The 25326-nt window shown below is 34.3% G+C and overlaps 1 protein-coding gene across 3 annotated transcripts in view; it reads right to left on the bottom strand.

Annotated features, from left to right (window-relative positions):
- The window catches only part of TDRD3 (tudor domain containing 3), a 135786-nt gene that overhangs the window by 73908 nt on the left and 36552 nt on the right, over positions 1–25326 (bottom strand). For 2 of the 3 annotated variants that reach the window (XM_025049012.1, XM_025049013.1), the window contains exons 2-5: positions 20848–20932; positions 18063–18124; positions 4229–4389; positions 641–782 (exon numbers count right to left, since the gene is read on the bottom strand). In XM_025049012.1, the coding sequence (XP_024904780.1) occupies positions 641–782; positions 4229–4302 (216 nt within the window). In that variant the 5' untranslated portion in view covers positions 4303–4389; positions 18063–18124; positions 20848–20932. Of the gene's footprint in view, positions 1–640; positions 783–4228; positions 4390–18062; positions 18129–20847; positions 20933–25326 lie in introns of all 3 variants that reach the window. The other variant, XM_006914938.3, reaches the window with a different exon arrangement.

Consider the following 25326-nt stretch of genomic DNA (forward strand, 5'->3'; position numbering starts at 1 on the left):
GAGACAGACACTAAAGATTTAAACTACAGAAACGGCAACAGACCCAGGGAGCAAGAGACTGACAGGAGATCTGACTGCAGAGGGCCAACAGAACTGGTTGCTGGAAGATAAGCAGAGGACAAATACTAGATAACCTAGATGACTAGAAGGATGAAGATATTAACATAAATGGGGGAAGGAGTGACTAGGAAGACAAAAAGCCACAAGAACCCCTTCATTACAGCGAGATTTCAACTTGCTTTCATTTGTATGTATGTGCATATGTAGATGAGGCACACACACATGATGTTTTTATATGTGTATGCACAAACATTTGTTTTTTGCAGAAAGAATTATACACAGATACATTACACACAGTTTATAACTAGTATCCTGGCAGTTTTGAAAACACATAGCAAAACATGACTTTTAAAAATATGTAATAAAATGTAAAAAAATACTGAAAAATGACATCTGCTTTAGAGGAACATGTTTAAACAAAGGTAGATAGTTTCTGTAACAATTACTGTATTCAATTCAACTCTGACACAGAGAACAAACGTAACCATTCATGACGGGAAGGTCTCCCGAACACAGAGAATGCAATAAAAAGGGTGCGGTGTTTTAAAAGCTGAAGCCATTCTCCTCAGTTGACACTTACTCTCTGCAACTCCCACTTTTCAACAAGGTGTTCTACTTCACCGCCAAGAACTGTGGTGTTCGAGTCATTCAGGAGCAGGAATCCGTTTTTTATGTCCACTATGCCCGAGAGTTTAACTTTAGTTCCAGGTGGTGTGTTCAGGCTGAAGCAAAGCAAAACAAAACAAAAACAAAAACAAAAACAAACAAAAACCCCATTAAAACAAGTACTTCAGTCTCATATTATAACCTAGACAAGTTCTTCCAAATGCACCAACATGACAACGATTTTTCAGGAGATGGACTGTACAGTGTGAAATGATCACCGAGGAGGAAGGCAGAAGTCCATGTGCAAGACTGTCCTCTCTACTTCAATGACAAAGAAATGAACTTCAGTTTCCAAATGTGAAAAAAATTGTGGACAATAAAAATGGCCCCTCACAAATTTGAGAACAAGATAAATAGAATAAAAGATTTAATAAGAATACTTTCTCAATAATGCCAGGCTGTACAAATATGATTTGCAATTTTATTCCTTTGAGCTTTGACTGTACATTGCAAAGACATGCTATAGTACAAAATTAAATTTTATTACAGAAAAACATATCTGAGCAGTAATCGTCCTAGAAATTTTACATCTATATGAGCTACTATACTCCACAAAAAATAATGTTCTTTTTTTGTTAACCATTTAGTTAAAGATCAAATGAGTTATTTACACTAAAGCACATTAACTTTCAAAGGGCTTTTCTATAATTGGCTAATATTATCAGATTTGGGACAAACATTACATCATGACCCCTTTTATAGAAACCAGAGACAAGATGTTTATCCTCCTACCAAACTCTTGGTAAAAGAAACAACAGAAGAAATCCCTTTCATCACAGAGGTTCATTCTAAAGTGAACTTAAAGTCTTAAGCCCCACCCCATCTCCCTGCACATAAAGCAAGGGGTAAAGCTCTCCAAACAGGAGCAAATACTGTCCTAAGACACTTAGGATGAATCAGAAAATCATGCAGAAGTGGCTTGATGTTGTTCATGTTTTAAAAGCTCGTCACGTTTAGGTAAAAATTTTTTTTCAAAAGTATATTCACCATGTGCTGATATGTGCAACAGCCGTGAAAACACGGATGTCACTAGTCTCTTCTGAAGAAAGATGCCTGATAAAGTAGTTGTTAATAATAAGAAATGGAATATGCCTGTTTTTAAAGCTTCAAAGATTATATGCAGAGTAAGACATTTTATGTTACATGCCACTGAGTTGGCTCTGACTCCTGGCGACCCTATGAGTGACATCTACAGTGTCCTTTCCACAACCGCCCGACTCAGCTCCTCCAGACTCACATCTATGGCTTTTTTTAAGGAGTCAATCCATCTCACATTTGGTCCCCTCTTTTCCTGCTGCCTACTATTTTTTCTCAACATTATTGTCTTTTCAAAGAACGCTGCCTTATTATGATGCATCCAAAGCAGGACAGCTTCAGTTTTGTCATTTTTGCCTCCAGAGATGTTTCAGGCTTAATTTGAGCTAGGACCCACTGTTCATTTTTCTGGTGGTCCAGGGTATTCATAGAGCTCTCCTCCGACACCGTATTTCAAAGACATTACCTGGTAAAAAGTATTCTGAGGACCCCAAGCTTAATCATCCTCAGTCATTATACGTAACATACAGAATACAAGGTCATGAACCTCTTGCCTAACCTAACTCTTAAGCACGGGGCTCTTTGGTGGTATATGCGTAAACTTCGGGCAATGTCTATCAGACTTCGAGATCAGCAACAACTGAATACAGTTTTGCCAAGTGGAGAAGTTTTTCCCAATTCCAGGCAATCGGCAGATTGGGATTTTCATTTAGGGACAAATGAAAAAAATAAGCACCAAGGATACCAGGCTGCAGTTACTTTATCTCTAAAGAAATTACTAATAAATTATATATTATTTACATTAGTCCTATGTGTGTTCTTCAAAATTATTTTAACCAATAATTTTGTAGAAATTGGTAAAATTAGCAAATGTTGAAACATAAAATGAATAATAAAAGAAACTACATAAGACTTTTAAAAATGGGATGCAAATTACAGGGGCATTTAAATTGTGATAACATTGCTTTGAAACTTAAGGCTAACCTGAAAGCAGATGATGAACTATTTTTTTTGTAATATGCATTTTTTTCTAAACTCTTCCTAACAAGGGTAAGAGGAAAAAAAATGTCAAATTAATTGAAGATGGACCTACAATTTCATTAGGATAACTGATAAAGACTTTCACGCACCAGATTACATAGTCCTACTCCCCCAAATGATAAACAAGTATTAAAATTTTAATATAATTTGTACTGCATCACCTTTGGGGTTATAACTAACCCTTTTCCAGGGAACATATTTTGATTTAATTACTACTTTATTGGTACCCCAAAGTACTTTTACTCCATCTTCATTGCAATTTTAAGCAAAGTAAAACACAACAACAACAAAAACGAAACGAAACTGGGAGAAGCGGGGCAAGAGGCAGGATGGAGGAGAAACGCAAGAGAAATGCAGGGCCCACGGGAGGGATGCAGCCACTGAGCGTGGCACACACGGTTCCCGACCGCCCACGCTCCCTCCCACGCGCTACCACTCCGCATCGCCAAAGCGCCTCCGGACGCACTTGCTCGTGTCAGTCCTCCTCCCATCTCCCTCAAAGCGCCCATTATATTTTAAGTCCCATTCTGGATCCCCCAGGTAGAGGTAATTTTCTGGACTCCAAATCCTTTCAGTTGACATATTATAATTTATAAGCTATGTGCTACTTGGGAGCAAAATCTAAATAAACCCTGTTTTACCTCTATCTCCAGCACCAGTCAAGTGGATGCTAAATACTTGTTAAATGCTTGCTCAGGAGAGAAATACAGTCTCAGAATTTACATTAAATGAAAAAGCTCAGAGCAGCAAACATAAGTATGTAAAATGACTAAGAGCAAAAAGGGGGATTTGCAAGTGTCCACTGAAAATGTCTACTTCAGAACAGAGTTCAAACTGACCTAATGGGGACACTGAGGATAAAGGAGACACTTTCCCTTCCTTACTGCTTTTCTCCATTCCAATAGGCATGACTCTATAAATCTCTCAATAATAGCCGAAAGAAAGATTTGAAACTGTTTTCCTTGTGGAGTTCTTCCTTCTCTTAGGAGGTAGAGTGGCACGCAACCTCTCTGCTTCAACCATCTCCTCAGAAAACTCACTCGCCTATAAACTTTCCTAAGACACTAAATGGTGTGTTGGACACAGCTAACTGTCCATAACAAACTTATTTAAAGAAATTCTGTTTGTTCTGGGCAATTTTTGAATGACTTAAAATTTACTAGGATAAAACTGAAAAGATTGCTTTTCACACAAGAACACCTTAAATTTCTGTTTTTATAAATTAATATTGAAGCAAGGAGTAAATAATTCCATTCTTAACTTTCTATACAGATAAAGAGAAATATAACTCCTAAATTGCTTCTGAAAAACTGCAACATGCACTTAAAAGTTCATTCCTTCTTTTCAAAGTTCTTAAAACGAAATCCATTCTGAATAGCACCTTCAAACACTCTGAAACGAATACACAAAATAAAGTGCCGATCACCTTATTTTTGACATATGACTATACTCTACGGCTGTGCAGCTGATATGGCCATCAGTCATCTGCAGACGCAGCATTCTTGGTGCAGCCTGCGATTCTTCATTATCCTTTGGTGCAGCAACATTGCGAATTTTTTGTATTTGCAAAACACATGGACCTTCAAGCTGTCAAAACACAAAGGAATAAATATCACTTCCTAGCCACAGCTTTGTTTTCATTTACAGTGTTTCTCTTCTACTTAATGGTCATATTTTATGATTTATAATGATAACTTCAATTCGATAAGGTCAAAATGAAATTATATTACATAGGTCTGGGGTTTTTTTTTTTGCATTTAATGATAAAACTTCAAAAGGGTATCCTGAACAACTTAAAAAAAAAAAGTTATTCTGAATTCACTTTCAGGAAGTAACAAGAAAATAAAATTTTAAAACCAAGTTATATTTCTCAATTAAAGGTGTATTAATAGATGTTTTAGTCTTATGTGCTCTAAATCATTCACACACATCCCCCTTCTCTCTTATGTACCTCAAGGGATGTTCTGGAATTAAACACTTGGTAGATTTTTATAGAAACATTAACTTTACAGCAGTAGTTAAAAGAAACGCTTTCTGTTAAAAAACATCGAGTTTAAAGTACACCCTCTTCTGGCATTAATGAAGAATACAATACTCCAAAATTTAAACTATAAAGTTCAATAAGTGTGAGCTATACTTATTTTCACATTTCCTTTTTAACTGAATTTAAATCTAATGCTATATTATATATACTGGCAGTAAGAAGAAGAAATGTTCTCTTTGGCCACATTTCAAAGACAAATGTCATTGATGGACTAACTAGCTATTAAGTTAAAAGTTTTATATAATAAAACGCTTATGGCACAATTAGGAAATGACAGCAAATTCTGCTTACATGTCTAAAAAAGAAATTTAACATAACGGTACTTATCACATTATTAAACATTATACCTTTAAGTAGTATCATACCTGCAAAGAAAAAAAGGGCTACTTTTTGTTATAAATGGTCTTTTAAGGAAAATCTTTCTGTATATTAGTTTAATTTATATTTTCAGCAAAGAGAAATGTGAAATGATTAACATTTACACTTAATTTCTCAAGTTAGCATGTCCCCAAGTTGACGATTTCCTACTCCATATTTATCACTATTAGGCCTGCAAAGGAATAATTTGGTCATAAATTTAGGCCTAGATAATAAAATTAGAGAAAAGTACTAAAACTTCATCTAAATTTTAGTTACAAACAAAAATTCCAAGTTGAAACAAAACGCTTAACAGGTATAGATAAGCTGCTAATTCAGGATAAACTTTTACATTTGTTTTTAGCATCATTAAAATAAAAATATTCTCTTTATTTAGAGTGTTAAAATAAAGATATTCTCTTTATTTATCCAACATGGTTCCCCAAGCACGTGTCTACTTAATACAAACTGAAATTAAAAATTCAATTCTTTGGCTGCACTGGCCACAGTTCAAGCATCCTGCACCTGGACCACACAGATGCAGACTGTCTATGTCACTGCGAGAAGTCCTATTAGACAACCAGCGGTGACCTAGAGTTACGTGTTCCCAAGGGGACTTGTGCACCCTAGGGAGAGCACACTCACTGAAGTACATGTGAGGGAAACACTTGTTTCTGTTCAATTCTTAGTAAAAAAGAAATTAAACTTTCCTAACATTTCGTATCCAGAGCAACAAGGAAACCCTTGCTCAATCCACATGACATACAGCTCACAAGGCATCTTGACGGAATCTGGGGAGTTCTGCATCCCAAGGGTGTTGACAAGGCACCCTCACTAGTTTGTTTGCTTTCAATGTGCTACGATAAACTGCCTTTTATTTGTCCATGGTTAAATGGATAGATGGACTATACTACCTAGTTTTAACCTTTAATGCTTACAAATGTATAAGTAGCTTCAAAAAATTCTGCCAAAGAAACACAAATGAAGATAATGCCAACAATGAAACACACAGTAGGAACAGAAGCATTTTTGCTCATCTCCTACCTGTAATTGACCATGAGAATAGAAAACTGGGGAGCGCTAGGGGGGAATGCCTGCCCCCAATTGTTGATGTTTCCTAGCAAGCAGCGAGTTTACTTATTTAATTACTCCAACTCCTGGCTTCTCCATCCCTTTAGTTTATTAAATAGTGGCCCCTTCAAAAGATACATCCCCCTGGAACCTGTAAATGCGATCTTACTTGGGAAAAGAGCCGTTGCGTATATGATAAAGGCCAGGATCTAGAGATGAGATCATCCTAGATTAGGATGAGTCTGAAATCCAAAGAAAAGAGAAGGGAAAATAAACATAAAGACACAGGGAATAAAGGCCATGTGAAGACAGACATGGAAAAGGCAGTTACACATCTACAAGCCAAGGAACAACAAAGACTGCCCGCAGCTACGAGAGGCTAGGAGAGAGGCATGAAACGGATTATCCCTCAGCGCCTGCAAGAGGAAACAACCCCGCTGACACCTTGAGTTTAGACTTCTGGCCTATAGAACTGTGAAGGAATAAGTTTCTGTCATTTTATGCTACCAAGTTTATCATAATTTGTTACAAGCCTCAGGAAACTAACATGCCCACTTATGGACTGACTCATCTGATTGGGAAGAGTATACTATACATACATATATTATAGGGCTTATCCTCACCCTTCTTTTTCATGGGATCTAGGTGAGGACTCTGAGGGAGAAGGTACTGACTCGCCCTCCTCTGGGTTGGCACTGCCATGAGGATGTACAAGTCTGCCTGGTTTGTGGTTCAGTTCATGGATCCATTTGGCTCTCCCACTAAACCACATCTTGCAAATTAATTTTTATCAATAGTAAAGTTTATATTTTGGCCCACATCTGCCACTCCTTTACTTTGCAACTGATTCAAAACCGAAGTAGAAAAGGAAGTACTCTTTATTTGACTCATCTTAGAAACTTCCAACAAATTATACATAATCTTTTGATAGTCACTTCTCAGTTTGAATCATCAAACCTTAAGATTAGTGATTCCATAATTCAGAAATATTCTATAAGTAAACCAGCAGATATAATGAATTTTTGTCATTATGTTTACAATATTCAGTTTATTATATTCTGTAGTCAAAAACAGGTAAGTACTGAACCTAAATAAAACACAGATAGTAGAAATACTATGATTCTAAGATGCTAAATCTTAACTTTAACCTTGAATTTAAAATCATCTAAAAATCATCCACAAAACTGGTTGAGAATTAATTAACTTCAAAATCTTTGTTCAACTAATGCCAAGGGCATCCTCAACGTAAAATAAAAAGACATCAATGTTAAATGAAAATAATGAAAAACAAATCTTGACTGCCCACGATTTCTTTAATGTTTGATTTTCTCTTCTGCATAAATGATAAGGAATAGGTAGAAGAAATTACTGTAAAAATTTTAAAAAGGTAAAAAAATTTATCATTGTACCTCCAGGCAAAATCTCTAATAAACAGTGTCAAGTATCTGCCAGAAATATTCTCTGAAGCCAAAGAATCCATCCAGGCTTCATTCCTTTCTCTCTGTAGGTGAACGGGCACCTCTGTCATCTGAACTCCTAACTAGTGATACCAACCAATATGGAATATCAGATTTAAATGGCTATATTAGTTTATTGATTTACTAAACATATTAAATAACGTCCTTGCTTACAATCACTCTCCGAAGTTTGGATGACATGAAACCAGTTATCTGATCATACCTAGATAGTTAAAATTGAGATTTTTTTAGGACTCTAAAAACCATTTAAATTTAGACATTCTATGATCTATGAAATATCTGCCAGCCATTTCTTTTTATAATCATATCACTTTCCTTGAGAAATAAACTTCTCAGTCTATACCTAACAACATAAGCGTCACATTCTCCACCCTAGAAACAGGGCCATGTACACAGAAGGAATCTATGAGTATGATTAAGTTCTGATCAATCTTCCATCATAATTGCAAAGTGGGCTAAAACTAAAGAGAATAAAAAACAGTTTCATTTGCCACAGTCCTTGTAAGCACTTAAAATCACAATTCATTTCTTTCTTTATCGCTACTTCCAAAAGCATTTCCAGTGGCTTCCACAGAGATTTCCTGTGGTTCATTTTCTCATCAACTCATTCATATCCAGAAAAGTTTTTGGCGGGACTGTTCACATCTTTACCTTATTATCAAAGCAACTGAGGAAAGATTCAAGAAAGCTGCCTTGGAAGAAGAAATAGCGATTCTACCTATAGCTGCTTTACAAGCCTGAAGAAGTTTTTATAACACCCTCTTTCTTACCTAACTTATTTGTTAAAACAACTTGGTATCATTTTAACAAGATTTGATATTAAACATGGGGGTGGGGAAGAAGAGATCAGGAAAAAAATTATGATTTGTCACATCCTGTACCATCCTAAAGGATGGTATCAGACTCGATAATACTGAAATAAAAAAGAACTGTTTATACATTTTAGAAATTTCAGAACATTCCCCCTGTCATTCATGCAGGTGTCTATAGTAAGCCTTGATCTGGGGGACATTTTCCTCCACGGAAATCAGTGTTTGCTTCTGACAGCAGCAACACCGCGACTGAGAACCTGAGCTTTGGACTAAGAGAAAAGGAGCAAAGTTAACCTTGACCAGAACCTGAACTCGCTCCAAGTTGGTAGCTCCCCACCGACTCCCCATAATCCTTCTAGAAGAAAGCATTCCTGAGTCAGGAGCCTAGGATTTCCATGCAGAAAGATCAAGAAACATGGCATAACAAGAAAATATCATGAGCTCAATAAGGAAATAAGGCACGAAGCATGAGAATCGTAAAACATTATTAAAAAATTAAACCTATAAGGTGAAAGTTTAGAATTATCAAACAGACTATAAAACAATAATTCTGATCTAGAGAAATTGATATGGAACTGGGAACCTCATAACTAGGGAATAAATATTCTTCTCAAGCAAACATAGGACATTTACAAATACATATCAAGCCATAATGTAAGCTTCAAAAAAATTCAAATTCAGTTATTATTTGGTCCAAATTTTCTTATCAAAATATAACTGAATGAGAAATCTACAATAAAAAGAAAAAAATATATATACTATAATTAAAACAGGCAAGAAAGAAATCTTAATATAAACTGAACAATATTTAGAACTGAATGATAATGAATAAAAATACCACGTATAAAGAACCTTTGGAATATAGTTAAAGCAGCGGTAGGAGAAAAATTAATAGCCTCAAGATGCTTATATTAGAAAAAAAGAAAATTAATGAGTTGAACTAGCAAGTTGAGAAAAGAACAACAGAATGAGCTCAAATAAGGTAGAAGAAATAATAAAGACAAATTAATAACAGCAAACTAAAAATACAATAAAGAGAGTTAAGAAAATCTGGCATTGGTTCTTTGTAAATACTAATGAAATTGATATTAAACAAGTCTACTCAAGAAGCAAAGAGTAAAAGATACAAATCAACAATTTGAGGAATAATAAAAAAATCACAAACATACTTTCAGCAACAACGAAAAAATAAGAGTACTGTGCATAGCAATCTAAATGTCTATCAACTGATGGATGGAAAGAAAAAGTGGTATATCCATACAACAGAATACTACTCAGCAATGAGTAGGAACAAACTACTGACACATGCTACGTCATGGATTAATCTCAAAAACATTATTACACTGAGGGAAAGGACAGAGAATATGCCGTGTGATTCCACTGATATGAAATGTTCACAAGAAGCAAATTTATAGAGAAAACATAAAAGAATATAGGGACATGTTATTAAGAATAATAAGCACAAAGTAGCAGAATTTAAGATCAATATGCAAATAGGAGTTGCCTTTCTATGCACTCATTACAGAGAGAAAAAATAACGAATTTTAAAAAATCATTTATAACAAAAATATAAAGTTCCAGGAATAAAGCTTACAAAAGATATACGACCTATATACTTCCAATAAACTATTAAACTTTTGGAAAGACTAAATAAATGGAGAGATACATCAGGGTGTGCCAGAGCCAGCTCGTACCAGTTCGCAAGAGCCTATTGTGTACTTTTCTTCCCAGCTTCGGCGATTTCACAGTGTAGCTTATAATCGGCCATGGTAGGAATATTTATACTGCAAAAGTGGCAAATGCTACATATCAGAGTTTTTTTCTCTTCAGAGAGACAGCTTACCAGCTTTTCAGTGGTAATTTGTTATCATAAAGATGACAACTTTTTTTAAGCTAATGTGTAGATTCAATGTAATTTCTATCAAAATTCCAACATATTTTAAGAAATTGCATCATTTAATTCTAAAATTTATATGGAGGGAATAGGGACAGAATAGCTTGAGGAATAAGAAGGTATTTTACAACTACGAGATTAAAAATTTTTAATAATTTCAAGTACCACAAAAAATATGTCAATGACATCTAATAACGTATATGACTGAAGGTAATATAAATTGGTACAACCACTTTGAAAAATAACTTGGATATTCTTGTAAAGCTGAACACTGGCTTAACTCTAGCATATAATAATTCAATTCTCTGGAGAAACTTTTACACACATGCATTAGGAAAAAATATAAGTTTTTCCTAGAAGTATTGCATCTATTATAACAACAAAAGAAAAAGGAAAAGCACCTAAATATCCACCAACAGGAAAATGAATAATTAAACTGAGGTATATTAACACAGTTCAATATTATACAGGAGAAAATGAATGATTAATAGACATATGCAACATGGACATATGTTACAGCTATAACACTTTATGATAAAAGCAACTTTCAGCAGACAATTTACTATCATTTTGTAAAGCTTAAAAACAAAACAAGATTTTTTTTTAGAAATAACTATATAAGTAATTAAAGTATTTTTAAAAGTCAAGGAAAGCTAAACTCAAAATTCACAACCATCATTCCTGGCTTGGCGGGAAGGAGAGCAAGGACACGGACGTGGGCAGAACAGTACTGTAACGCTCAGATCTAAGGTCAGGCTGAGGCTGCGCGGGTGCTCACTTCATTAAGCTCTAAAACATACATGTTTGTATATAGCACATACTACATTAAAAGAGTTCAAATAATTTACATAATATTTTGAAACTAAGATACTGGGTAGTTCACAGAAACGTCAGGAGAATTAGAGAACTCGGTCTACAGCCTACACAGCAAAATGCTCAAAATCAAGCGGTGTGATGGTACAACAGTTCTGGGATGGGGAAGGGAGAGAAGAAGCCCTAATTTGCAGTAGTTGGCAATTTCCATGGCTAATTTCAACTACCAACTAGATGTTACTGAACTCTAAATTGAGAAGAGATGCTGACAGTCAGTGTTCAGGAGCTGAAGCTGGATCCGGCACACGGCAAGCATCTGGCTCTACGCCCTGTACCATCGATCTCACTGGCCTTGGATCCTTACCCTAGAAACTCAGTCCTTCTGCAGCTTCTGCTACTAACACAGAGGATTCATCACAGTTCCTGCTTTTTTGTGTGACCAGCCCAAGCCAAGAGCAAACACAGCTGCAAAGGAAGCTGGGGGAAAAGTATCTGGCATTTTCTCTCCAGTACCAAGACTCTGAAGATGAGAAATCTTCCCCAAACACAGGAAGAGAATTCAGGTTCTCGGGATCATAAATGCCCACTATACTTATCTTCTGTATATTGTTATCAGTCAAGAAGATTTTGTCAAGCTCTATTCTCTATAATTTGTATAATAAAATCGCTTTTAAAAAAATTTTCCACATAGAAATGATGCCATATATGGATTGCGTGTGTACGTATATACAGCTGACCCTTGAATAACACACTCTGAACTGCACGAGTCCACTTCTATGCATATTTTTCAATAAATACTGTAAATATATTTCCTCTTCCTTATGATTTTTTAAATAACACTTTCTTTTCTCTAGCTTTCTTTATTGTAAGAACATGGTATATAATACATATAATGTACAAAATAAGTGTTAGTGGATGTTTGTGTTAACGGTAAGGCTTCTGGTTAAAAGTAAGCTATTAGTAGTTAAGTGTTTGGGGAGTCAAAAGTTATATGTAGATTTCTGACTGCGGGGAGCTGACGCCCCTAACCCTCACACTGTTCAAGTTCAAGGATCAACTGTATACCTCTACACACATATATACTCTCCTACCCCAAGATTTTAAATGTGCCTCCCTCATTGAGAATTACATGACTAAAAACTAACATTCTAGCAAGAAAAGCAACCTGTCCACCTTACCAAGGGGAGACAGCTGTCCCTTCATTGTATGTACTTCTGACATGAAGTGTGTTTCACTATTGACATTGCTGGTTTCTCATCAGGCTATATGCTTCAACAAGACAGGGCTGTCTGTTGGTCTGTGTCCCTTGAGCTCAGCACAAATATATATTCAAAAACCACTTGATAAACAAAGTATTTCCTTGTGTTTTTACTATAATTTATTTAGTATTTTTCGGATACATCAGAAAATGTGGTGGGGTCTTTATATAAGTTATTTACCTCCAAAACTATAATGTTAGGGTCATTTGAGTATCTTAAATGAGAAAATAGAAAGCAGAGGGAAAAGTACTTTGCCAGAGGCCATGTAGCCAATGAGAGGCAGAATTAGAATTCAAATTCTATCTTACACCACAGTCTGTCTTCTTTTATTACGTATTCTAAAATTAAGATAAAATTTGTTACGTACTCTACAGTCTTTATAGGAAGCCAATGTTAAACTTAATGGCGCATAACTTTATACATATATGTATATGTGTATATATATAGTATGTATGTACCTAGCCAATACATACATACTATATATATACACATATACATATATATATAAAATCACGAATGTAAGAAAAAAATAATACACCATTGTAAAGTTGTCTTAATGAATGTTTAAATTGGGGCATTTTACTTCATTTTAATGGTTAAGAAGAAATTATTATTTCTAATGTTACTATGCTACATTATTGGTTTTTATGATAAATAGATATAATGGCAAACTGTAGACAGAGTAAAATAAAATACATCTATAAAAAAACTTGTTGCATACTAAAAGCAGAAGCAGGTATAAAAGGTAATGGGAATATTAATTGGTAAAAATTAATTCTGCTCAAAGAAGGTCAAGAAAATTAGAAGAAAAGTGACATTTGAGTTGGGGTTTGACGAATAAACAGCAGTTTGCCTGGCAGCTTAGGGGAGGACATTCCATGCACATGGCAATTATAAGGGGCTGAAGCAACATATGACTGATGTTAGGGAAGCTGCAGGTCTCACCTCTAAAATAAAAGGGAGGGCAGCTTACGAAAAGTAGAAGCACATGTTTAATTTGAATAACTAAAAGGAACACTGGTAAATTGCATTATTTAGCATAGAACAAACTAAGATTATTAAATATGATACAAATTTTTTAAATTAAAACTTTTTCCAATTATTTTTCTTTTTAAAAAACATCTAATTTCTAGACTTGAGGGTGAGGCCATTCACTTTGAATTTTAAGGCAGTGGAGCCATCTTGTGGTTGATATCCATATTACCGAAGCTTTGAGAAGGTTACTTATATTTGGAAAAATTAGGACTTTAATCATAATTTCACATTTAAAAAAACATATACAGCCTATCGGTCTTAAGAGCTAGATTAAAAAATAAATAAACACAGGACTGAAAGCCTTTACTGTTAGGTTTCTACAGTAATGCATTAGGTCGTCACATAGCTGGACTAGGTAATAGTATTTTCACATTAACCTGTATTTTATAATTTCTACACCTTGGTTTGGACACTAAAGCTATGAAAATAATTACAATGAAATATTCAGCTCAGACAAGAATATGAAAAATATTAAACAGTTTATTAGGAAGTATAGTTTTATTTCTTTTGTGTTATGACTTTTCCTGTGGTTTTTAGCTTACAAGCCATCATGTTCCTGTAGCCTGTGAGAAATGCAAAGCCTGCCCTGAGAAACTCAGAAAATGCAAAACATGTCTTCATTACACGTCCCTCCACTGTCAAATCTTTATGGCCTAAAAACCAAACATAAACTGTGCATGGAAAGAAATCTCTCGGGCTTGGAATCCTAGAAAAAATATCATCTTCCCATTCTCACCACTTTTTAAATTTGTCTGCAAAATTTGTATCAGGGTTTTGGGCGACATTATGGAGAAAATATATAGGAACTGCAAGGTAATATTAAGTGAATGGAAGGAAAGAGGAAAGAACCTAAATAAAACTATATTGATCAATAATAAAGTTACTTGCATATTTTTCTATTCTTTCTCCCAAATTAATTGGTGATAATTAATAGACTTTAGTTTCAAACTCCAGATAACACCACCCTCTGAATGCCCCAGAACTGTCTTAGAAGAGACATAAATTCAATGTGTCTAGGATTAACTACCTTCTCCCTAACTATGGACCCACAATCTTTCTTACCTGATCACATAGTAATTAGCTCTTCAGTCTTCCACTCTCAAATTCCCAAATGCTGAAAATGGTGTTATCTAAGTCTTCTTAATTGTCACAGCGCACACCATGCAAGCATTTATTTTTGGCCCCTCAGGGAAGGAAGTCTGAAGACTCCTCTCTACACTACTTTAATCTGCCTTTCAAAGAGGATCACACTCTATCCTGGAGAATCTCCAGTGCACTGTGGGGGTCCTGAGACCTAGTGAATGAGCTCCCAAAGTGATAGGAAGGCAGATGGCCGAGGTCCTAGCGAGTGGACCACACAAGACTGATGGAGGCTGCTCCTAATAAGGCCTCTTCTTGCCTCTTGCTTCTTAAGTATTTGCTTCTTAAATATTGGGGCTCTCTAATCCTCATGTTTCCTGTTGGCTTTCTCTCTCCTAAAAATGGTAGTATCACAGGAAGGCTTGGAACTTAGTAGAAACAGAGGAGGGCTTTGCGTCTGCTTTGACTTCATCACACTTACATGGACTTAGCTCAAGCAACAGAGCTCTGCATTAGGGCTGGGGGCCAAAACCCAACCAATAATGAAGCATCCATTTGCCAACTTCATTTACTGGATTCCCTTGGAGATCTCTCAGTAATGAGATACCCAAGGGAGTAAAAAGGATTAATATGTTCTTAGACCTCCAGGACAAAACACCATCCTAAACTGCTCATAATCCTCCATCCTTGCCATATGCACTGTACCATGTTTAGTACATTATCTCATTTAATTAGTCAATGTCATAAAGGAGCTATCTGAATGATAAGAAAACTAAAATCTAGCAAGATGAAGTAACTTGTAGAAGTCATAAAACCAAATAAGCAGAAAAATCAGGATTTAAGTCCAGCCCAAAGATGCTAAAATCTGTATCTTTCGAGTATGTCATCAGTCCCTTCACTTATTCTTTCATTTTTTAATATAAAAAGGAAAACTAAAAAATATGATTTTATACCAAAATCTGGCATGTTCTAGGGACAGACAGATTCCCCACTTAAATACCCTTCTTACTAAATGCTGCCCTATCTCTTATGAAAAGATGAAAACAAATTTATTTAAAAATTTTTATTTTGAACCAGAACTACAACATACATAATCTAGTGACTGGAGTCATGTCTTCATAATGATTCAGTCACCACTAACACAGTAAAATACTGGTTAATAAGGTATTCCAATAAATAAAAGACAAAGCAGCTTTAATTGCATTAGTCTTATTTTATAAAAAAGCACAAATAATTCCATTCATGTCAAAATATATTCCTTAAATATTTACTTTGGCCTAAAAGTAGTTATAGTTTTATATAATATATGGAGTTTTAACTAAAAGCAAATAAAATGAGCAATTTCTGTGCATCGGCTTCTAAAACGTCTATTAAAATTATTTTTCAAAACATCTTCACTGGCACCATGACGAGAAGTAGACTAGGTGCTAGGAGGGGGTAATGAAAGGGACAATATAATCAAAGAGGAAGAGCAGAGGGAGGGCATCCAGCTCAACTTGTTTCATGTGAAAAGGGCTTATTTCATATCTTCTCATTTTATGTAAAAAGACACATTAGCATTAAGGATATTTTAAAGGATAAAATTTGGCACAGAAAGTGCTACATGCAAAGACTTTACATTGTTTTTTATTGTTAGCTACATTCAAATACATTCAAAGAAATCTTAAGGATCCCACTGTGCAAAACTTTTTAAAGGAAAAAGTGCTCTGAGAAGGTGGAGGGAGCAGAGAAAAGTCTCATATTGGGGAACCCCAGGACCCTCCAAAGAGCTCAAACGCAAACCTTTAAAAGAGTAAGCCTTAGATTTGTGCTACAAATCCCTAAAGACACATAGAGAGAAAATGGAAAACCAGAAATCCAGAAAGCTTCAAATTTCTTTAAGTAAGCTAGTGTAAGGGTGTACAGATATTGCTCTGATGTTAGCTACTGTTCCTGTCAAGAATTTTTGCATTTATCAGACCTGTCTAAGACTGTTGCCTAAACCAGCAGTGCACTAGGTATGCTTCCTGGACCAGCAGAATGAACATCCTAACTTGGTCAAAAATACAAATTCTCAGGCTCTATCCCAGTTCGATGGAATCAGAAACTGGGGGGACGGATGGGGGCTGGCACTCTGTGTTTGAGCCAGGCCTCAGAGTGATTCCAGTGTACAACGAAGCCTGAGAACTACTATAGTCGAAAAAAAAAAAATGTAAAGCAGCTGGAGAGGACTCTGAGAACAATTAAGTTGAAGGAAAAGCTGAAGACTGAGAATACACAAAGGAACCAAGATAAATGGCTTTAGCAAAAAGAAACCTGTGGCAGTGACATGTAAAAGTCTTCAGGTATATGGAGAATTATTCTCAAGAGAAGGTAACCAGACGTTCTCCATTTCCCCTAAGGGAAGGAAGATAAAGACATTTATGAACTTTAACTGTAGAATATGAAATTTAGATGAAAATATAATTAAACTTTGCTGACACAGAGTGTTGTTAAACATTAAAATAAATGGCTGAGTTGATAGCACCTGTTCTCTGAGTATCTGCCTCAAAAACTAGAGATTAAAAACTCTCTAATATGGTTCTTTCCAGTTAAATGATTACCATATATTGTAGAAATGAACTAATATTTAGAAATGTGAAAAATATGTTGTTACATTATAGACCTTTTAAATTATCTAAAATTTAACATATCCGAGGTGCAATAACGATTGTAAATATCTGAGTGTTAAAATGATAAGAATACTTATTTAAATACAAAACATACACGTTGAAAGTATTTATTTAAACATGGATAATGATGTTAGCTAATAGTTAAAAAGTGACCAATAGCACATAGAAAATTCTCGGCTGACACAATATACATATATTTTCAAATAAATAGAAGAAATTGAGTACAAACAAGTAAGAAGTAAAAGACTGTCTATTTGGTATTGAAAAACTATGTATTTTAAAAAGACCAGTGAAAAAAACTCTAACATGAATATATATATACACACACATACACATGCACACATATATATAATGCAAAACAATAAAAATAATCAAATGCATGGCTTTGTCAAATTACTCCTAATATTCTCTATCTTATATTTTTATATTAATAAGTTCATTAAATAAACATGGTAACAGGTAACTAAAATAAAAAAATACAAAAAGGTTCTTATCTTGAGCTCTAACCTCTAATGTCACATGCAAGTGTGCCATAGTTACAATTCCTAAAACAATTTTTTAAATGTTTAATAGTCACCAAAAGTTTAAAAGTTTGTTTTAATAATTTTCCATGTGTATTCGAAATCACTACAATGACTCTGACCTGTTCGTCTCTAAAACATTTTGCTGTTGAAGTCCTAATTGACAAAAAATAATTCCAGTAATTTAGTAGATGTTCATATTTACTGTAGTTAGCATAACTTAGGAAGTTAACATTTTTCTTTACCTTTTCTACCTTTCCACCATTGATGTCACTGGGGAGGAATTTCTTGCCAATTGTTCTCAAGTCTGTCTAAAATAAAAATATTATTATTAACATATAATTTTAGAGAAAAGTCGATTTAATCTCACAAACAAAAGATGAAAAGACCTAAAGTTTGTGGAACAAAATTTAAATAAATGTCTTTTAGTTGATTATGAGATCTACGCGTATAATCAATCTTTTCAAATAACACAATCCCATACATATGTTATTTAAAGTGCACTAGTAGGTTGAACACATATATATGGATATATATATATTCTGGTCATATTTCGTTAGGTAAATTTTTAACTTACTAGATCTTTTCTACTAAAATCTAAAGCCTGATTTTATGTAAACTACAGTCTTACTAAAAAATTAATGCCACGATCTAAAACTAAATGACTACTCTTACATAAAAGTATACATTTTTGACAACTGAATTCCAAATAACCTTGATACACAGAGACATGAAAACACAATATTCTATAGACCATGATACCCGTAACATAACAAAGCTATATAACATACAAATATCCCAAACAATTCCTAACTATTTATTCAGTAAGTCTGACAGAAAACCTTTTGGCAAATCATTTTATATCATACAGAATCTTAAAAGAAAAAAAAGTTTTTAAATTTTTACTAATACACAGTCTTCAGTAATTTGAGACTGGTCTATCACTTACTTTTTTTCTGAATAATTCAGGTATTTGCACCAAAAAAACTATATGCCGAATTTCAACGTCATTTCTCAATATTCTTGTTCCCCATTCCACGGAGTAAAAAATTAAGAACATTCTTTTTCAACATAAAAATCTGCACAGAAAATATTTACTTAGCAGGTCTGAGGCAGCATACTATCTTTAGAAGGGCCACTTTCACAAGGTTGGCCCTAGGCTGGCATGTGGGAAATTTGCACTTGAAACATTTCCTAATGTGGTTCGCTGCCTAGATGATTTGTCTAAACAATGTGATTTATGATGAACACTTGCTTTTGGGGAGGAGAAACACTATACATATATATTATTGCATTGTTCATTGCTGGATAAAGGACTAAGCTCAGCCTTTCCCCTACGGGGGAAGAGAACATTAGAAAGCTTGTGCATGGATTATTCTCCCGCTATGTAATAAGTTATATACAATAAGGGTCAATAACACAAGTCTTTCTCAACTAGGCTGGCATCCCACAATCAGTAAAAGTTGAAAAAAATTCAACAGAAATACTGTAAGTGCCAACAGAAATACTGTAAGTGCCAAATTTTATTTAAAGGTGATAAACTTGAAAAGTAAATTATTTGTTTGGTGTAGACTTTATCCTAATTAGAAGTTTAGCTTTTTTTTTTTCCTGTTATATGGCATGACAGCTTGGACTGGAGTATTCAACTATATATTTTAGAAAAAATTATAAAGACAAATTAATTCATTAAGATAATGGCCATCATGTATCTCTTACGTACATAGGACAAATACTTCATCTTGACTGGTTTTATTTTAAGTTTCATACCCACTTATAAACAGTTCATTGCTATTTACCTAACTTTATAAATAAGAAAAATAAAGAGGAACGGGAGATTGTCACAAAATCTCTTTTTTATCATCTGTAGGATATTTAAATAAAAAACGAAATAAAGTAGACTTCTTCACATTTTTTGAAATCAGAATTCACTAATTTGGGTGCAAGTCAAAGAAAGTTAAAGTGGGGAATTTTTCCATTTGTAGTCATAGATAAACTGCATATTTTCTAACGAATGCTTCTTTACGAAATTTATAGTCTGTTTATTAAAAACTTAAATACTTAGCTCAGAAGCAAAAAACAGATCCTGTTGGCCTTACTGAACAAAATTCAGAGAAATTGGAAAGAAACGAGATTTCAAAAGAAATTTTTATCTGTTTAAACCTAAATTTAATTATATTTATATTTTCAATGTTACCAGTTGCTGCTATTTCTGCTTTATGTTATACCTATTTTGCAGTAATATGATGACTCTGTTAGACGGTATTTCTCTTATCAATTTAATTATGCATCATAATATATAAATTTTATTAATAAATTGTTATTGTAAAGGCAATATGAAAAGTCCCACTGGGGTAACTGCAAGATTGATAAAAGAATATTTGTTTACTTACATCTATATCTCAAACAATTTTTTATAACTCTTCAAAAACTCCAAAAGCCAATCCCAATTATGGGAAAGATACAGCTACTGAGGTGGGTGGAGGGAAAAAGATTGAGACTACATACCAAAACATGAACAGTAATTACAAGTAGGTTTAAGTTTCTCATTTTTTTTTCTGTATTTTCTAAAGTGTTCTACAATATGCATTATTTATACCAATAAGATAAGTTAATTTGAAATACTAAATACAACTGTCAAAAAACTATAACCTAACTAGAGTTCCTATATTAATTAAATGACAATTTGTTTTAATGAATATGATCAGTTTTTATTGCTATTATATAGGTACTGTATATGTTATGAAATTCTATAATTGATCAATGGGTTAAATATAGAGTTTTCATTGCATTTTTTCCTTTTTCATTGGATTCTATTTAATAGATATTAAAAGAAACATACATTTCTAATAATTAGTTGATATGAGATTAACAAATTCAGCAAACATCACCGTAATTTAAAATGGACAATAAAAATAAGCGCTATTTTTATTATTCCATATTACTTACGAAATCTAGCTTATTCTATGAAACGTTTTTCATAAATATAGCTCCCAGACTAAAAATGTTTCTAAATTAATAAACAAAACCTACATTGAGAGCAATCAGGATGATGTCGTTTATATTGACTTTGTCAGGAGAACTTGTGCAAGCTTCAATGCCTTCGTCTGAAAGATACCTGTTAAAATAAAATAAATAGCTTAATATTTTCTAAAATCAAAATTAACTCAAGTTATTTTTAAATCAACATGCAAGTTTGTTCTCTGCTATGAAATGCTGCTAAAAAAAAAGAGTCCTGCATATTCCCTGTTTATTTACTATCTCTGATAGAAGAGAATGGACAATACACATTTTTCCTTTTTTGTATCCTTAAAGAGAGATTGTGGCAATACAATTATCCATATGCTTTCCATTGAAACATCGACATACTCCTTAAGAAATGTATAAGCTACTCTTTACAATTATACAAACATAATACCTGACTTAAACACTTGGTAATACAGTAAGCACTTAGAGATTGAGATGTGCTATAAAAACAGAACCTAAAGCAATATAGTTTTGAACTTATCCAACAAAAATTTCCTATGCTACCTTCTCATGTTGTCTTCTCAAGTCCCTCCCACTTTTTTTTGTACCATAATGTTCCCAAGACAGGCAACTTTTTACCGTATGTCTTTTACTTTATCTGTCACTTTTCAGTTTTTTTTTAGTCATGGTTTTATTGCCCTTTGTTCTTTTATCTAGTCCAAACCAACCATACATCTGTCACAGACAATAACGAATTCAATATTACAGAATGTGAGGGTTGGAGGGGATCATCTCTACCATTCATCCATGCCCAACATGGCCATTTTGAAATTCTTTGACAAATCCTACAATTCGGGTATTATCCCCCCAAAAGTCCACTGTAAAGAAGCCCATTAGCCTTTTGTAGGGTCGGTGCTAGCATGGCCACTGCGGGCATTCTCCCACTAAAAAGATACGGGAATACGAGTCTGACAGAGGTAAGTCGAGCTCATTCCAGATGGCCGGCAATTCCGTCAACCTGCAACATTAGACTGAGTCAAAGACACTTGTTAATATAAACTCTACTTGGAGGCAGCAACCAAAGAGCGTGTGCCTTTAGGAAACAGAACAGATGATTTCTCAAAAGTAAAAGAGCAAGTGAAAAATGTAAATTGAAGAGTGTAAAAGAACAACAGGAGGTTAAAGTTGATAAGCCTATGAATAAAATCAAGGAGATATATACATCAAAGCAAGAATGTGTTAACGAATTAGATACTATTAAAAGTTTAAGAACACGGCAGTGCTAAACTACAATGATGAATTGAAGGCAAGTAGTTAAGTGGGTCACAGAGAAAAAAGTAGAAGCACTGAGCATGCAGACGAGTCAGTAAGAATAAATGGATGGGAGGCCTTACAATAGTTACGTAAGTGACCGTGGAATACAAATGTTTGCAGTCAGCATAGCTGGTTAAAACACTGCTTTAGTTCAAAATGACTGTTTATTTCCTTATTATCACTGTTAATTTTTTGACTGTCACGAATCATCTTACAAACTCAGTTCTACAAATGTTAATTAATTAAGCCCTTATTCATGTGAAAAATAAGACATAACTCAGTAATAAGATTAGTAAAATGATGAAAATTAAACGCTTGCCTTCAAGGAGTTTACAGTCTCATATACGGCATAACACGGAACATAAACAGCTATCATACAAGGCCAAAGTAATTACGAACAAAAGGGGCTCACAGTGGCTGGGGGATGAGAAAGAGCACTTGGAAAGAAACAGCATGAGTGAAAACATGGAAGTAAAAAAGTGAGGTGCACATTCTAGAGGTAACAAGCGGGAACCTTCTCGATGGAATGCGAAGAAGAAATAAGTATAGGTTGAGACCAATTTTAGAAAGCAACAGAGCACAACGAATATGGGTGATATGTTAAATGCTAATTGAATAATTACAAAAATGCACTTTCAAAACGCGTACACCGTGGGGAAATAATATGCGATGTCTAATAAAATACTTTGTTTCCTAAAAAGGCAATGTTGTAGAATTAAAAGATTACAGAATACCAGATAAACTGAAATAGATCTTTAAAAATAGTTGAAAAAAAAATCGAAATATAAAACAAAAAAAAATCAAAAAAAAAATAAAAATAAAAATAATCAAAATCCACCTCTTCCATTTCACAGATAAAGGTCCAAATATGTTAATTAATCTTGCCCTAAAATAGAAACTTAAGCAATTCAAAGTTAAAACAAGAATGCTTCCTGACTTCCAATCAGCAATTTTTTCATATAATACACCATTTTTATTTATCGACAACTAATGCTAATGTTAGGAATATGATCTTCTCATAAACATAAGCCAACATCTATACGAATCAGTTTCCTAATCATCGACATACTTCAGCAACACATACAAAAGCACAAGTAGGCAAAGTCAATCAGTGAGCTCCAAAATATATTAAAGAAGAACAGGGAACTAATACTAATAATTAGAGATACAAAAATTGTTATAACAATAAAAATAGCAATCTCTACAAAATATAAAAAGGGAATTCTATCTAAAAAATTCTAAAGACAGAAGCTATAAGGGGGTGGACATCTGACTTCACGCATGTATATAAATCAAACATCCTGTGATTTCTTTCAAATAATGTCTTCTGAATATAACAAATTCTAAAATATGGCTCAGTCTCAATTCGTGAGTTTTACACGTCTCCTTTCCTCACTCTTCATATTTTGAAAAATCAAAGGTCTTGTGCCTTACAGCTTTACTCCGCAGTCACCAAGAAACACGAGACCCATTCACAGCTCTTGCCAGTACATCTTGGTCATCCTTCTGCAAACACTGGACCGTTTTCACAGGAGGACTGAATCTAAATTAACCATAACCTGGGATTTACAGGGGTTTTTTTGTAAACACATAAAACTCCAATACAAGCAATGAATAAAACGAGTGATAAAAGTAAGTCAAATGCCCAAACTGGCTGCAAGATACACCACAGTAACCAGTAACTGAAAGAACAAAACAGCACAAAATTCACCAGCCTTAAAGTGGCCAGTGAGAAAGAAAGGAAGTGAAAAGTGGAGCAGGCGTGCCAGATCTGACCCCTGTGCACGTGTGCACAGCGGACCTCGCGAGAAGAAAATTATAATCAGTTCCCATGTGCCATCTTCGAGCATGTGAAACTCAAGGGCAAGGACCTTAACGAAGAAATGAACCCCAGAGGGCCCTTGTTGACTAAAACGGCCAGGAAAAGCAAATGTTTTTTCTCCTCCCTAATGGAGATTTTGGAAAAATAACACTATAAAACCACTCATTGTTATTATAAACTAAAAATATATCAGAATATATGTTATTGGCAAGCGGGGCACTAAAGGGCTAAATTTCTGCATGATATAGAACAGATGAACATTTTCCATTCATTTTACCTTCAAATAATGCCATTTTAAAATCACAATTTAAGAAGTACTCAAATTTTTAAAATAAGATTTTAGAAATTGCTTCCTTTTTTTTCATAAATAGATGTTAAAATTCCTTTTTACTCAGAGTCACTTAATTTGTACTCTTGAGCAACTGTTTTTACTTCAGAAGTAAAAGCTTTAAAATTAATTATCATGCACCAATTTGGGGGAGAGGAGTTTTCCCATTACAGATAATAAATACATATTCTGTGAGAGGGGTCACTCAGCCTAAGTGCCACTGCCAGAACCAGCTTCATGTCTTGTTCAGAAGTCACATGGGCATATAAAACAAACATGACCAAACTATAGTTCAGGGATTGCGACTGACAGAAAACTGTAATAAAACAAATACTATCATTTGAATCTCATTTATTTGATCCAGACAGTGGATCACCACCACTTACACTAGTAAGAGGAAAGAGAGCCAATGTGCCTTACTTACCCCTTCCTCTGAGAGCAGGTAAAGTCTTGAGTCTAACTTACTTGCTGGCTACAATGAACACATAATGAGGAAGACCATGACAAACCAAAGAGTGCCTGCCCAACAAAGGCGGCACCTATAATTCAGCTTTGGTTGACTGTATGTCATACAGTTATTATCAGATCTTTTCATTTTTAGGTTTTAGTTTTGTGTAAAGCAATGTGCAAGCCAAACAAAATAGGTTTCAACCAGTACGTGGCACTTATTTACTAATCATATTAGTTTACTAAAGCCGTCTGTGTGTTTGCTCTGGTACACTTCCAAGCTGCCTCTGACATGCAGCCTTGTGCAGTGTCTCTCAAATGGTATACTATTTATGGCTGACATTCTTTGCAAGCAAAAGAGGAAACGAACTATGTCTATCAGGTCACTTTATATGACTCATGGAGAGCAAGGAACATGATTATACATGTCAAAAATGTTCTTTCCAGAGTTGTCTACATCATAATAAAAAGTGTCAAGTAATTTAGGTTGGCCTAAATATTTTATGAACTAAAAATATATAATCCTTACTTTTAACCAGATTTCCAGCCTCCATCTATTTTTTAGGGAGTTCTAATTGGCTAGTAACACTAAAAAGGTCTTCTTCCCCTCTACCCACCTCCACCCATCCAAGAG

This window comes from Pteropus alecto, unplaced genomic scaffold (genome assembly GCF_000325575.1).
Source record: "Pteropus alecto unplaced genomic scaffold, ASM32557v1 scaffold35, whole genome shotgun sequence".
NCBI lineage: Eukaryota > Metazoa > Chordata > Mammalia > Chiroptera > Pteropodidae > Pteropus > Pteropus alecto.